Below are 15,956 nucleotides of genomic sequence, written 5' to 3'. Positions count from 1 at the left end.
GCAAACTTTTTAAAAGGACAAAAGCTATTTGGTAGTAGTGGTCAGGGTTTTGTTTTATGAAATATGTTCAGGAGATAATCTCAGATGACAGAATAGACTGATTGCAGGGTCCAGGGTCCCCAGAAAAACCTCTTAAGTCCAGTTAAGGTGAAAAATGGGTGAGAGTATGGCTGGGGCTTGTGGCACAGTGAGTTGTGCCAAGCCACTGCTCACTTCTAGCCTTTGTCTCCCCCATCTGCTTCCTTGTCCTGAAATGAACCACAAAATCTTCCAGTAGCAGAAGCTAACAGAGGTGTCAGGAATCTACAAACTCCTGCTGGGATACACTCTGGACCAGGGTGACTCCTGCTTAATTTCTCGATATAAAGCCAGAGCAGAGCAGAAAGGCATAATTATCTGTAAAGGAATCATTATTAAATATTCAGCTTCCCCCCCCAATTACTCATTTCCTCTTCTTTTGTGTAGATCTCATAAATCCCTTTTCTCAGCACTGACAACAACAGGTGAGGCCTATGACATAAAAGATGTGATACACCAGGCTCAAACCACGGGAATTATACTCAGATTGCCACTTAGTTATCTATTAATTCTAAGGAAGTGTTATGAAAAAGCTTCAGACCTATTCTCCCTGTTTTATAGTAATATGTTTCTTTTATTGAGAGCAGATATCACATGTCTTAGAATATATAAGGCAAAAAGGGTGTGTGATCTAGTATCATGTAGAAGACATAATCAAAATGAGGAAGGGAAGGTTTCCATATGGGATGTTCTTGAAGAGTCAATCCAATTGGACACACATATTACAAAATAAAGATACTCTTTTAGTAAAGTGCTGCTTGCTTAGTGAATCACTTGTCACCACACACAAAGCACCGGAACCCCCACCCCCACCCCGCCATCTGTCTGTAAGAAATGCCACCAGCAGCCCTGGCAGAAGGAGCCCATCTCTTCAAGCTATTCCTCCTGAGCAGGGAACTCTCTCTCACCTTAGCTAGAGAGTCCCAAACTCAATGTCATGGGTTGAGACTGCTGCCAACTGGGAGAAGATATGTCCTGGGGCCTGGATGTCATCCTGCTCCTGCTTTTCCTTCAAGTCTTGAGTTTTAGTCACTAATCCTACTCAAGACTAAGGGCCAGAACCCAGCCAGCATCCTGTCACTGTGTGATGGGGTCTCCCACTCTCCCTCCCCACTGACATGCTGGCGGAAGTAGAACCCAGCTGTTTAACAGCCTAAGTGAGGGTCATCCAGCAGATTTCACTAAGGAGGTTTTAGAAAAGGAGAAGCCATTAAAAAAAAAAATCATCTGCCCAGTCTATGCTATTAAAGGACATAAGAAAAGGTACACAATTGGCAGTAAACAATTTCCTTCAGCTGTTCATTGGATGTCCAGGAAAACTATACCCTCCACACAATCAGACGTGAATGATTTCTGCTCCAGTGTCTTCAGGTTCTGTGCAACAAGAAGAGTTTGTTTCAGAATGAGGGATTCCACATCCATCTTTATTTTCAAAGTTGGGCTCTGTTAGTGCAGGTTTTTCAAAAACAGTCTTTTTGCTTGTTTCTGGACAGTTCTGAACATAGATTACTCTATTATAAGCCTTGAGTCTCTTCCATAGCTGTACGTACACTTTGCACTGAACATACATAAAAAGAAGTCCTCCAGTAAAGCCAATGGCCACAACCACCAATTTAGTCCAAAAGGGCCACTCAAGGATTCCTGGAAGAGAAAAGTTCCAGTTAGCCTTTCAGTAGGCTGTATTTAAGAGCGAAAGTTAATAATACACAACTCCTGAACTTCCCATAACCAGTGGATTCTGAATTCATCAACATTGGCTTTCATCAAAGGAGGCAAAGTATCCACTACATTTTATATCATTCTCCTAGGAGGCAGTTTCATGGAGATTCTTACTCTCCATATGTTTATATCTTTTAACTAGGGTAAAACAAACAAACTACCCCTCAGGAAAAAAAAGAAGAAGAAAAGAAAAAAGAAAGAGGAAAAGAAAAAAAAGGTTATAGCAACAGAAACATCCAAAATTGATATATAGAATGCTTCATAACTGATGCCTCTTTCTTCCATTTTTTTTTCTTGCCTCCAGGGTTATTACTAGGGCCCAGTGCCCACACTATAAATCCACTGCTCCAGACAGCCATTTTTCCCCCATTATATTGGATAGGACAGAGAGGAAATTGAAGAGAAAGGAGGGGAAAACTAGAGAGAGCAGAAGAGAAAGATAGATACCTGCAGCTTATGAAGTGTCCCCCTGCAGGTGAAGAGCTGGGGGCTTGAATCTGGATCATTGCATGACTCCTTGTGCTTATTATTGTGTGCGCTTAAGTGGGTGCACCGCCACCCAGCCCCCCAATCAGCCTCTCTCTAGACAGACATGTGAGGTTTGATTTGAAACTCAACAGCAATCCCATCCCCAGCCCCTGGGGTGCCATCCAGGAGCTCTGGGCACTTACCTGTTGCCTGCCCCTGCTTGATCTCCTCAGCTGTGCGGTCAATGAGCACATACAAGGACCAGACCACACAGGTGATGGCGATGACATGGAAAGTCACGGAGCACATGATCTTCCTCCGCTCACTGGGCGTCATCTGCAGCTTTTCCCACTGAAAAGACAACACACATGCACGCACACATGCACACACACACACACACAGCATGAGACTCAGGCTCCCAGACATGAAAGCCTACAATCCCGGCAAGAGCACTGCAGATGGAAAAGAGTGGCTTCTCCCCTTCCCCTTTTCCCAAACTAGATGATTTCCCCAGACACAGTCACTGTCTTTCAACCATTTGGCTTCAACCAGGTACCAGGCACTGATACTGTGTTGACAGCCAACTTTCTATGCAATGGAAAGAAGCTGGGATCAAGATGAGCTATGAATTCTCACTAGCAATCCCGTATCCACTTATTCTTGCAAGCAGGCATTATGTGGTTTGATAGAGGGTCCTATGGTTTCAGTCCTAATAACAGCAGGTTGGCACCCAGGTGGGACATTTTAAGGATTTCTGAGTTGCTGGCATGGGCAAGGGGAAAAAAAAAAGGGTTGATGATGCCACAACACACTAGCAGATGGGTCACACTACATCATGAAGGTGATGGTGGAAGGCGCTCACTCTTTAGTCCTCTGCTACTTTGGCAGCAACAGCTTGGATTCCGTGCTAAGAGTTCCTGGTGCTAAGCAGTCTTTGCCAGGCCCATATCCTCTAGAAGCTCATTAATTTACTCCAAATAGCCAGATTTTCTTTCTTATTTACTGGTTTCCGAATCAGAAGAAAACACATAAAGGTAGAGAAAGAGAACAAAGTGTAAACACTCTGCATATTCTCTGCCAGACCCTCACACACAGCCTTTCTGGGGGAGTTCTTTTTTAATGCACGGTAAGCTTAAAATACAGCCTCATGGGTTTTCTATATTGGTCAATGTCATAAGACTCACTTGCGAAACCGGACCAAGTAGGAAGGTACCCAATAAATTACAAGGCTTTCATGAGGCAAAACATTTTTAAAGATGTCTTTTCTAACATCCAGATTCTTGCTGTGGTGGTTTGATACAACACCTTCATTTGGCCTCCTTCTTAAAACACTCCAATGCTGCCTGCCTTCCTGCTGTTTCTGAAGACACACTCTGTTCAAGCCTTTTACACTCTCCTGCAGAACTCACCCTCACCCTTTTGCCGTATGTTTTTCTCCACAGACAGCCTGACCGCTCTGAATTCCTTTCACCTCACCTTCAAATACCACTCCTTCAAGAACTACTTCAACACCCAAGCAGCTTACAATGCTACCATCAGTCCTGTTCCCTGGCACTCTTGGTTTACAATGAACATTTTCTCAGATGTCTGCCGTGCTCTGTAACTATCAAGTGCTGGTGCCTGATTCTGATGTTCTTAGTAATTTCAATACTAAAGTCTCGAGACAAGTCATTTATTCTTCCAAACAAAACCTTATCTGCTGGGCATACAGGAGACTTTATGGGGCAGTTGATGTTTACATAGGAGGTAAGTGCCTGGTCAAGCTCCTTGAAGAGGAAGCAGTAGCATGGAACATGATAAAAGTTGTCTTTCATATAATGTCTGTGGACCCTTTCTCTTTAAAATAATTTTATCTATTTATTAGATAGAGACAGAGAGAAATTGAGAAGGGAAAAGCAGCTAGAGAAGAGAAGCAGAGAGACACCTGCAGCCTTGCTTCACCACTCATGAAGCTTTCCCACTGCAGGTGGGGACCAGAGGTTTGAACCTGGGTCCTTGCACACTGTAATGTGACCACTTTAACCAGGTGTGCTATCATCTGGACCCCCTGTGGATCCTTTCTTTTCCCATCTGCCCTTGTACCCTCCCATCAAGCAAACATTTATAACAGATATATACAAATAATTTGACTGTGATACCTTGTGCTTTGTTCTGGGAAATCATACTAGTCTGTAATGAGATTTTAATCATAGGCAAGACAAACAGTTAAGATATAAAGTGTCAATGCCAACTAAGATGTCACAGAGCAGTCAGTATTCAAGGGCCTGATGACTAATACAGATAAGCCTTAGTCTGAAGAAGAAAAATTTGATTGAATAGTCAAAAAGAGTTTCTTTCAAAGGGGGAAGGGACTTGGAAACTGATACCAGAAATAACAATAGCAAAAGTACTGGGCCTTGTTAAAGAAATGAACAAAGTAAGCCATGGCTTCATCCACTGTAAGGTGCTAACACTTGGCCTGGAGGCACTTGTTTCAGAGAGGTCAAAGTCCCTTACACGTACTTTTCTCAATGGCTTTAGCTTGGTCTCCATGATGAACTCATACTTGCAGAGCTCACAGCAGCGTGTGTCAGAGCTCTTAATCCACTGCTGAAGGCAGGCCTGGTGTACGAAGTGAAGGCTCCCTGTGCAGTGGCAGGGGGTGATCAGAGGGCTTTCATCATCCCCTTCACAGTGACAGATCCTAAAGCAAAAGGAAAGCCAGTCATTACAAGCAGGGCCACAGGGCAGAGAGACCGACACTTTAGTGGAAGGTCAATCCCCCAAAGAAAACTCCCAGACACAAACATCATAGGATGACTACAGGCACGAAAACATAACAGACACAAATTAGGACAATTACTACAGACTAAAAATTTCTAGCTTACCGCACCAACATGGAAAGTCTGGATGGCATTTGGCATCAGAAAGGAGAAAATGATATAAAAAATGACAAAGTGGTCATTTTGGGTAAGAGTTAAGAAATTTGCTTTTGGATGAATATAAGGCAAGATAGAAGCATCTTCCAGAGCATAAGATGCTACAGTAATTAGAGGAAAACAATCTGTGTTAAATAAAACCAGTATTCTATCTTCCCAAATTACCAGTAACTTTAAAAAAATGATGAAACTTGCTTTTTAGCTTAATTGCTGGCTTCACTCCTTTACATACAACTACACATTTCCATCTTCTTTTGGAGGTAAACAGAGAAATCATAATACCTCTCTTGAACCTTAAGACAAAACACCATTATAACATGCAGAGCCACTGATAGCAACAGATGGACATTTTTAAGCATTTCTTAACCCTAGGGATAATACATGCAGCAGGATGCGCTAACCTCAAGGAACTTAACAGACTTTTGAGAAGCCGAAGGGTCTTTTTTTCCAGCAGCTAGAGGAATACCTAGCCTGAAATGATCTGGACTTGGACCCTAACTAGGCTCTCAGATGTTTATTCTGTGAGAAGGATTTCTAACCCAATTATTAGAAATACTGACAGCAGATCTCAGAGAAGGAAGGCAGGAAAGTTGAAGTGGGGGAAACACATGAGAATGGTAACAAAAAGTGAATTTTTAAAGATCTGCAGATTATACAAGGATACTGCATAAGAAAAGAAGATAAAGGAGGGGAATGAAGATAGGGCTTGGGTTAGAGGGGGCTGCAAGGAAGTCACAAAAAGGGAAATAAGAAAGTATTGAAGAACAGACTCTTCCACACATATTGTGTTGTAGGTGAAACAAAAGGTAAAAGTGAAGTCAGAAGGGACAGCCAAGGCTTAAAATCTAGACCATCATCATGCTGGAAGTCTGCAGATACTATTTTTTTCTTTCAACTTCTTTATGAAAATTCTTATTTTTAAGATGAGTCAGCTTAGCCTTTAATATGTGTAGCTCCTCTTTTATTATCTGTAAAACTATCTTGGAACCCCCATGTCATAAAATTTGGTTTTGTAAATGATTATCAAGATTTCAGTCTTCTGGAGAAAACTATTACCCACAATACTCTGCAATTGCCTATTGCTTCATTTTTCTGAAACTTCACATATTAAAGGAAGATGAGGCTATGGAGGTGTGGGGAGCAGAGATGGCCAAAATGGTGGTTCTTGGAAAACCAACCTGCAGGCATCCCCTGAAGTGGACACAGGAGAGGCAGGAGGGCATTTTTCAGAGATAGGAGAAGGACAATCCAGGTCACTGTCCTTCTCCACTGAGCAGAGAGGTGCCCGAAGGACCTTGGTCCTCAGTTTTGCAGATGTGCTGTCCTCAAAGACATCGTCATCTCCCATTTCATCGAAGCAGAAGCCTGTACTCCCTGCCAGCCCACTGGAGGAGTTGGCAGTGTGCAGGTGAGTGGCACAGCTCTCCAGCTCATGGAATCTGTGCAGGCTGCTGGCACTTGAGCCATGTGATAATGAGAACAGGTACCGGAGCAGTCGTTGACTTCTGGATAAAGCCTCACCATCCCCTTTCTCTTCCAAAAGCGGGGTATGCACACCCCCTTTGCCAGCTTGCACCTTTGAGGCTGTTGAACGATGGGCAGACAGGGACGAAACACAGGACTGTTTGGAACTAGTGACAAGTGAGTGGTTCAGTGTTCTTTTATCTTTATGATGGAACCTGCTAATGGTGAGACACGGGTCTCGAGGGAGCATCAATTTGCCTTCAGAGCAAGTCCTCTCCACGTAGTCAAAACTCCCCATTGTCTCCTGGGTCTTCTCACCCACATCGTTTAAGGATTTTGAGAACTTTAGTGTTCTTGCTTTGGTATTCTTAGGAGGCTTCAAGGCCTGGACCCATTCTGAACCATAGGAATTTCTCTTTGATGCCTGTAATGTGTCTTTACAGATAACTGTCACAGTGAGCCCTGGTGTCAGAGAACTCTGGCAGTGAGGAACTTTCAAGACAACAGCAGACTGCACAGGACTGTGGTGACAACATTCAGAAAACACTGCACTGGAACTGCATGCAGAGAACAGTGGAATAAAAGCACAGAAAGTAAAAAAACGATTTTAGGAGGACAGACATCAAAATGAAGAAATGAGACTCATGTGGTTACTTGGTGAATAAAAAGCACATAAAACTGAGCTGTTTAGAGCAAAGGCATATTGACCAAGCAGATAGGAAATTGAGACCCTACAGACACTAATGCCAGTTTCCAGGATGTACGTGAATCATCACGGCATCTATGAAGCACAGTGTTACCTGCAGATGTCCTGATTGGATGGTGTGACAGAAGAGCGAGTGAAGGCGGACACTGGAGTTGATGCCAATGGAGGACCTCCAGCCTGCAACAACACACATTCAGTCAGTTTTCAGGAAGAGTCAATGGGACCAAGAATACCATCTCCTTCTGAATGCCAATGGATAAAGCATCTAAGAATGTCTACTATTTCCTTCTTCTCAGTGAGCAACACATACTAGGCTGTCTAACAACAGGAGCAAGGTAAATCAAACAACACTCTTCTTATCTGTGGATAAAAGTGTAGCCAAGAAGTACTTGAGACTCTGAAAACACCACCACCAATATCTGGCAGATTCAGTGGTAATTTATTCCCTAAAAATCTAAATTCTATATGTCCATAGATAAGAAAGGAAACCAAGTAGGGTATGTGCAAATGGAAAAGAAAGGTGAAGTACCAACTCTACCCACAAAGGCTTCCCCCATCTAGTACTTTTAAACCAAGTTCTCGGGATGATCCTAATCAAAGCTGGCAGGGCATAAGGGCTTTTGTCTCCCTCACAACCTCACACAGTTGATCCAAACAATTGCTGCTCTGCTAGAGATCTTTACCTCAGGGCCAGGGATTCCACTTCCCTCTCTTTTTCCCCCTCCTGTTTCAATTTCTCTCTGTCCTATCCAATAAAAATGGAAAAAAATAGCTGCCAGGAGCAGTGAATTCATACTGCACTGAGCATCAACAATAACCCTGGAGGAAAAAAAAAATACAGTAGTTCTCCAAAGATTACAGATATGAGTTAACTATTATTTCTACGACTATTTCTCTATATTTATATATATTTCCCATTTTTTTCTATGGTCCTGCCTTCTCTTCCTAAGTCACACCAACACCATTTAACTACTTTTGAAGGTCCCTCCTTTTTTCCTCTTCTCTCTGGAGAACCTTCTTATTCACAGCCTCACTAGTATTTGTTGTTTCTGGGCTTAAAAAATTCATTTTTTATGTGTGTGGGGGGGTAATGGTTTGTAGTACTGTTATTGACACACGGGTACAATTTCTCATTTCCCATTATAGGTGCCTACAAAACATTTTCACCAGGGGCCGGATGGTGTACACTTGATTAAACTCACCAACTGGTCTAATTTATTTGAGACTGTTCTTAAAATATATTTTAAGATTTATTTATGAAAAAGGAAAGGGAAATAAACCTGAGTATTCATCAGTTCTGGCAAAAGACTGTGTCTAAAACTAAACCTACAGTCTCTGGAGCCTTAGTGGTTTTATATATTTTCAGGCCACATCATTGGATTTATATATGCTGATGAGTTAGGTTGTCTTGATGTGTTTATCTTTTGATCATTATATAGTGCCTGTCTCTTGTTATCATTTGAAGTCTATCTGCCTAGTGTAAGTATGATGATCCTTGGCTTGTTTAGGTTCCCAGTACAGTTGTTTTCCAACCATTACTTTGAGCCCATATTTATCTTTGAAACACATACACGACCTGAAAAGAACAAAATGTTAATTTTTGTTTCCTCATCCATCATGGCACCCTGTGCCTTTAAATCAGTGAATTCAGGTCATAGATGTTTAGTGAGATTATGGATGTGAACGAAATAACTATGAGTTTTCTGTGTGGATTGTGGACCTTTTCTGCAGTTTACCTATGACTTGATTTCCTTTTATATAAATACATTTAGTATTTCACAAGGGGTCAGTTCAGTAGTCATTACTGTAGCTGTTGTTGAGCCAAAAAGTTTTTTCTTCCTTCAAATTTATCTTCAGAAGGTAGAATATTCATTTGCAGCATTTTTCTAGCCTTCTATTCCCTTTGGGCTTCTATATATTTTGTTGAGAAATCTGCAAATAATCTTAAATAATTACTCTGGTAATTATTTATTATTATCTGGTAATGACTCTCTGCTTTTCTTTTATCATTTTACTGGGGAGCTACCGATTTACATATAGGTATTGGCACATGGGTTCAATTTCTTATCTCTCTATGAATGGTGTCTGCAAAACATCCTCACCTACAACCTGGGTCCTTCCATTATCATTAACCAGGACATCAAAGCACCATCCCTCCAGCTCTTTGCTTCATTTTCTTCCCTAGAATCTTTGCTTTGGTGCAATATACCACACCCAATCTAAAATTTGTTTTACATTTCTGTCCTTGTTTTTTAAGTTTCATTTATAAATGAAATCATTGCTGGGTCCGGGGGGGGGGGGGGTCCATTTCTAGTGTTCTGAGTAATCTCCAAACTGTTTTCCCATGGGCACTATGTAAGGAATCCTGCCCCCACCCCCACGCTGCATACTTATAAACACTTGACTGTTTGCTTCTCTTTTGCTGCCCTTACTATTCTTATTTTCTTTGGTCTGACATTTTAATTATGATATGTCTTGATGTGTAGTTTTTGGACTTATTTTGTGTAGACCTTTTGAACTTTGAAAAATATTTATTTGTTTATTTATTGTACAGAAGCAGAGAGAAATAAAGGAGGGGAAAGAGCACTACTGTAGCACTACTTCTCCACTCAAGAAGCTTTCTCCCCTGCAAGTGAGGGCCAGGGGCTTGAACTTGCATTGTAACATGTGTGTTCAACCATGTGTTTTGAGCTCTTTAAATATGAATGTCTGTCTCTTTTATAAGTTTGGGAAGTTCTCCGCTATTGATCCCTCATAAGATTTCTTCTCTCTTCTTCTGGAACCCCTATGACATAAAAGTTGCTCCTCTTGATGTAGTCCCATAGGTCTCTGATGGTTTTGATTCTATTTTTCTCTTTTATCGGTGGGGGGGGGGGATTCTCTTTAAATCTCACTGATTTTTCCTTTGGCTTTTGATATTCTGCAGCTGACTTCCTCTGCGGTGGTATTATTATTATTTTAAGCTAAATTTTTCTCACACTTTCTCTTAATTTTCACAAATCCTACTGATAATCTCTTATATTGCTTTCATTTCTGTATAATTTGAACTGCTGTTTTGAAATCATCATTAGGAAAACTGGATAGCTTGGTGTAGTTGATATTTTCTTTCATATTTCTGTTTTGACCTATTAATGTGGATGAGTTCCTTTGTTTCTTCTTTATATTAGAAGCTCCTTGAGTGTCTTCTTCAAGGGTTTGTGTAATGTGGACATAAGTGAGTACTAGTTTTCCTGGCTCCTGGGGTGTAAATGCCTACTTGTTAAGTCATTGGGCTTAGCCTGCATGGGTGGTACATTCCAGGTATGGCTGAAGAATAGTTTTCTTAGATTAGACAAAGTATTTTGCATGTGGAACTATTATTGAGCAGATACTTCTCATAAAGGGCCTAAGGAGGAGAGGTAAACCTTTTTCAGGAAGGGCCAGAGGAAATGTTTGTGTGGGTCACAATGAAGTGGAGTTTAGGAAATTGCTGTGCGGATCTCTGTGAGGGCTACAGTTTCCAAGGCAGTCAGAAACTCTCTTAAAAGACAGGTAAATGCTACACCTAGTCACTCTGAGAGGGAGTACCTCTCATGAGTCCTACCAAGTTAAATCAGAACTTGCTCCTCCCTGGACATTCATTTTATATACAGATAAAGTAGGTATACATTCAGGGCTTTGTGATAGCCTGTACTTTCAGTGTATTTTTGATGGGTCTGGAGCTAAGTGGTTGGTTTCTGCTAAAGGGACTCTGGCTCTTAATACCTACAAGTGAAACTGGGACCACTGAATAGAGCATCTGAGAGATCCTGCACTTCTCACACTGGTCGGGTGAGGATGAGGCCAGAACGAATGCCTATAGTAGAAGCTCACATTTTCCACAGTGGCTATGCTGCTGATGTGGCTGTTATAGCTATTCACAAGTGACTGGAGACCAAGGTTGTGTCAGCTTTGGTTTAGTCAAGTGAAACTGGGTGACTGGGTAAGACTGTGTCACAGTTAAAAAGAAACATGCTTTCCTCTTTGTTCACCAGTGAATGGGGCCAAAAACCAAAGCTATTGTGCCTGTGTCTTTTTAACCTCGTGGAGTTTGGGATGATAGGATGGGGCTATACTGCTGCTGCTACAAGTTAATGCATGTTCTTCAAGCACTCTCCTCTCTGTTTATGATTGGTTAAAGCCCATGGCAAGGACTATGGTACCTTTTTTGGTCCTGGGTCCCACAGGACTGGAACTGGTAGCTGGTACATCCACATTGGTGCTTCCCACATATCCCGTGCCCTCCCTGAGGTTCCCTTGTCCTGCAGTGATGATATAACTCACCTCAGTGTCCTTGGGAGAAGGAAGTGCACACAGTTCTCTAGAGGGGTGCCAGGAGGTGGATGTGTCTGCATTTCCCTGGAGGGCAGCAGAGGTATTTATCTGTTAGAGGGATTTCAGAGACATTGCCTTCAATGTCTATTGCTACAGAGATTATATTCCAACATTGTGTCTGTGTGATGCTCTTTGGGAAATAAAAAGCAAAAATAGTGAATACTAGCATTTTTCTCCTGATTTATGTTCAGTAGTTTCTTGCTTCTCTTTCTAGCACTGAAATAGTAGAATTGCTAAACTGGGACAGCTGGAGGAGTAGCTCATCCTTTTTCCTGGAAAAATGTCCTTATCTTAGAAGTTGCTTCTAGCTTGTAGCCTTTGCTCCATGTTGGGGTTTCTTATCCTGTGGAGGCATATCTCCCTCACCTCTTCACATGGATTTCATGAGTATATTCTTTGCTATAGATACTTGTCCCAATTAGCTTTAGGATGGTTTCTGTGCAGTTTAATGCAATTTTTACTGGAGATTCCCTATGACCTTTTGATATAATACACAACAGATCAGTTCTCTCTTGATCCCCAGTTAAAGCACTGATTTAAATCCAATTTATCCTAATAAAACCTAGCTTAAGAAATTAGATGTCGGGAGTTGGGTGGTAGCGCAGCGGTTTAAGTGCACGTGGCACAAAGTGCAAGGAGCGGCGTAAGGACGAGCCCCTGGCTCCTCACCTGCAGGTGAGTCGCTTCACAGGCAGTGAAGCAGGTGTGCAGGTGTCTTTCTCTCCCCCTCTCTGTCTTCTCCTCTTCTCTCCATTTCTCTCTGTCCTATCCAACAACAACAACATCAATAATAACTACAACAATAAAACAACAAGGACAACAAAAGGGAATAAATAAATAAATATGAAAAAATAAAAAAGGAATTAGATGTCATTATCCACATTCATATGCTAAAACTATGTAGCATTCTTCAATTAGCATATCCTTAGAGTCACACAAATATCCATGTTTATTTTATAACTGAACATGCTTATGGACATTGGGCAAGTATATCTTCTTTTTTTATTATTATCTTTACTTATTTATTGGCTAGGGACAGACAGAAATCAAGAGGGATGGGAGTGACAGAAAAAGAGGGAGACAGAGAGACACTTGTAACACTGACTTATCACTTGCAAAGGACCAGGGGCTCAGGAAAGGACCAGGAAAGGACCCCTCAGGAAAGGACCAGGGGCTCAAACCTGGGCCCTTGAGCATGTAACATGCACTCAGCCAGGTGTGCCACCACTCAGCCATGGGTAGGCATGTTTTCTTTAAAAGCATTATTGATCAAAGTTCTTATGAATTTAAAGTTTATTTTGGAGTCATAAAAAGTATATTGCAAAAATAACCTGTAACACTTTGTCATGATTTTCCTGAAAACAAATTAAGGCATATCTCAGGGCGCACATGGAAACTATACTGTTGTATTCCTGTTGTACAAAACATCCTTCTCTACTTCCTCCTATAAATGACTCCCAAGAAACCAGGAAAGGCTTCATGACTGAGACTTCTCTGTCCACTCACAGAATAGATACAGGTTTTACTGTATAAAATCCCTGAGATAAGGGACGGGCGGTGATGCAAAGTGCAAAGTTTCTCCCAGTGTGGTGGGGACTGGGTTTGAATGTTTGATGCACTCGTGTCAAAGAAGGTACACAATTCAGGTGAGCTACCTTGAAAACTTGGATCTTATCAAGAGAATGAATACTGGTATCCCAGGGTCATATCCTAGGATAAGGCAGATCTCTGATAGGAAGATGAAATCAAGAGAAAACAACTTCTCACTCCTGTTCTGAGCTACAAGTTATCCATGTCAAACAGGGAAGTATGAGGTAACCACAGTATCACATGCCTGTCATGGTTTGCAGTGGCAGTGGGAAAAAAAGAATCTCAGAGAAGTAAAAATCTGTATCAAGGAAACAGTCAGTCAACAGATACACACCCTGGTTTCCCACTTCAAGTATCCCACAGAGAACACACACAGGGTCCTGCCTGAGCTTGAAGTAGAGCTACCAAGCCTGTAAACCAGTGGTGGCAGTCCCAAGTCCTTGCTCTGTTTATCTAGGAATCAGAACAGTCTCAGAATCCTCTGTGTTCCTTCCCTTATTTCACCCTTTCTAAACACACACGCACACGCACGCACACACACACACACACACACACACACACATATGCATACGTTATTTGAGCAGATAATATGTAAGCCTCAAGGAACTCCCCAATAACATGTAATTTCAAAGAAAAATTAAATCCACTTATTGGTATTTTATAGAAGTATAAATCAACAAATGGCTTATCCTGGATTACTAATTTCTCAGTGAGAGCAAGGAAACAAGTAGAGGGCCATGCACATGGTCTAGGTTTGAGCCCCAACACCATATGGGGGTGCCAAGGGGTGCTATTGTTTCTCTCTCCTGTCTCTCCCTTCCTCTTTCCCTTTCCTTCCCCTGCTTCATACATATCCTATATGAACATGAAGCTAAATAATTTTAACAACTAGGTTAAAAAGGATTTGAAAAGTTGACATGAGAGAGATGAAATTATATGTATGTGAAGCTTTATTGCCAGGAGAGAGAGAGAGAGAGAGAGATCATGATTCATAACTTCCATGAGTTTCTTGACTGTCACCAACTAAAGAAGAGCATGTGGCAGTTTCACTAATCTGAGAAAGAAAAGGGGGAAAGGACACTCAGAAGTAATAATGCATGTTTTGAATGTTGTTCTACACATAGAATGGCCATCAAAGCACAGCACTGGCAACTTTAAAGAGCTTAAGTTGTTGCTAGAGTCAAGTTGAGTCACACCATTTTTCTATGGTCCTGCCTTCACTTCCTATACTTAACTGATTATATTCATGAACAACAGCAATGGCAAAAAGAAGCCTATAGATTCAGAAATGGCCACAGAGTCCAGCTAGAGCATCCCAGGGGACTGGGACTGCAGTCACCTCTCAGGAGCATGGAGCACTGGACAACCCTTGTGCTCTCTCAGACAACATTGGATAGAGTCACATGAGGGAGGCTGTGGGACAGTATTAGCCAAAAACTGGAATAGAAGTATCCACATTATGGAGTGAAAACCCTCTCTGTTTCATAGGGATCAGATCAAGTTCCTAAAGTTCTTCACTGGATTTCAAGAAAGACTTTCCAGTCATGAAAAGGAATGCAATATCATTGTACTTTCTTTTCTATTTTTTCTTTTCTTTCCCTCCCCCCTCCCTTGTAAAACTTCCCTCTTTTTTAAAATGTTGTAATCAATTATGCTAGAAATTCTGGATACTGTTCATGCCTAAATCTCAGTTGATTTTATTTATTAGGAATGACAGCAATTTGTTTTACTGTTCTTAAGTAACTTAGTGGCTACCTTTCCTACCAAACTCATTGTCTTTAAATTACTTTATCAAGGCTGTCAATAAAATAAGGAAAAGAAATTTTTCCAAATATGCTTGGGAAAAGTTGGAAAAGGAAAGTTCCCTTCCTTTAATAAGAAAGTAATGCCCTTGGAATTGTTTCAAAAACAAGTTCATCAAGTAGATGTCTGATTCATAGTGGGGACTTAGAAATTTTACTTGAGGGGGCTTCAGGGATAGAATACCATTTGCTTTCTTTTTGCTTTAGTTCACTGCATTGCCCCATTCCACTAGATTAATCCCTACCCTCCCTTCTCTACCACGTTCTTCCTTCTCTGTTGGATCCCTCTCCATAACTGGACCTTCTTTTCATTTACCATCAAAGCTACTTTTAAACAACTGGGGCCTTGGGTCCATAACAAAAGCAAATGTTCCCAACTAATCTGAGTCACCAACAGGTCTAGTTTGAGTTCATTTGTTTTTATTTCATAAGAAATTCAAGAAATAACTAAATAAGTTGCATAAGTAGCCAGCAAATAAGGCCCATGGTTACAATAGAAATTACAGTCTGGAAGTTGAGTTTACATTTCAAATTAAAGTACAGCAAGTCGATGCTTAGAAAAGTGAGAAAGCACAGGTAGCTATTAAAATATGAAAATATGCTTAACTTCTAACAATAAAGACTTGGAGATCAGAGGGTGAATGGTAGCTCATCAAGTAAAGTCCATATATTACAATGTATAAGAATCATGGTTCAAGCCCCCAGTCCCTCCCCCTCATCTTTGTTTATTTGTTGGATAGAGACAGCCAGAAATTGAGGGGGAAGTGGGTGATAGAGAGGGAGAAAGTCAGAGAGACACCTGCAAACTGCTTAACCACTTGCAAAACTTCTTCCCCCTTGAAGGTGAGGAAGGGATGC

General features: G+C 41.3%; 1 protein-coding gene across 13 annotated transcripts in view; it reads right to left on the bottom strand.

Annotated features, from left to right (window-relative positions):
• Positions 1-622: 622 nt before the first annotated feature.
• The window catches only part of MARCHF8 (membrane associated ring-CH-type finger 8), a 138,256-nt gene continuing 122,922 nt past the window's right edge, over positions 623-15,956 (bottom strand). For 6 of the 13 annotated variants that reach the window (XM_060191693.1, XM_060191710.1, XM_060191700.1 and 3 more), the window contains 6 exons: positions 11,656-11,754; positions 7,448-7,530; positions 6,362-7,204; positions 4,762-4,948; positions 2,469-2,616; positions 623-1,719 (listed from right to left, as the gene is read on the bottom strand). In XM_060191693.1, coding sequence (XP_060047676.1) covers positions 1,415-1,719; positions 2,469-2,616; positions 4,762-4,948; positions 6,362-7,204; positions 7,448-7,530; positions 11,656-11,754 — 1,665 coding nt within the window. In that variant the 3' untranslated portion in view covers positions 623-1,414. The remainder of the gene's footprint in view (positions 1,720-2,468; positions 2,617-4,761; positions 4,949-6,361; positions 7,205-7,447; positions 7,531-11,655; positions 11,755-15,956) is intronic. The other 7 variants (XM_060191726.1, XM_060191752.1, XM_060191738.1 and 4 more) reach the window with 5 other exon arrangements.

Source organism: Erinaceus europaeus, chromosome 1 (genome assembly GCF_950295315.1).
Source record: "Erinaceus europaeus chromosome 1, mEriEur2.1, whole genome shotgun sequence".
NCBI classification, from domain to species: domain Eukaryota; kingdom Metazoa; phylum Chordata; class Mammalia; order Eulipotyphla; family Erinaceidae; genus Erinaceus; species Erinaceus europaeus.
Note: the sequence above shows the minus strand (reverse complement) of the source record. Positions and strands in the feature narration are given on the sequence as shown.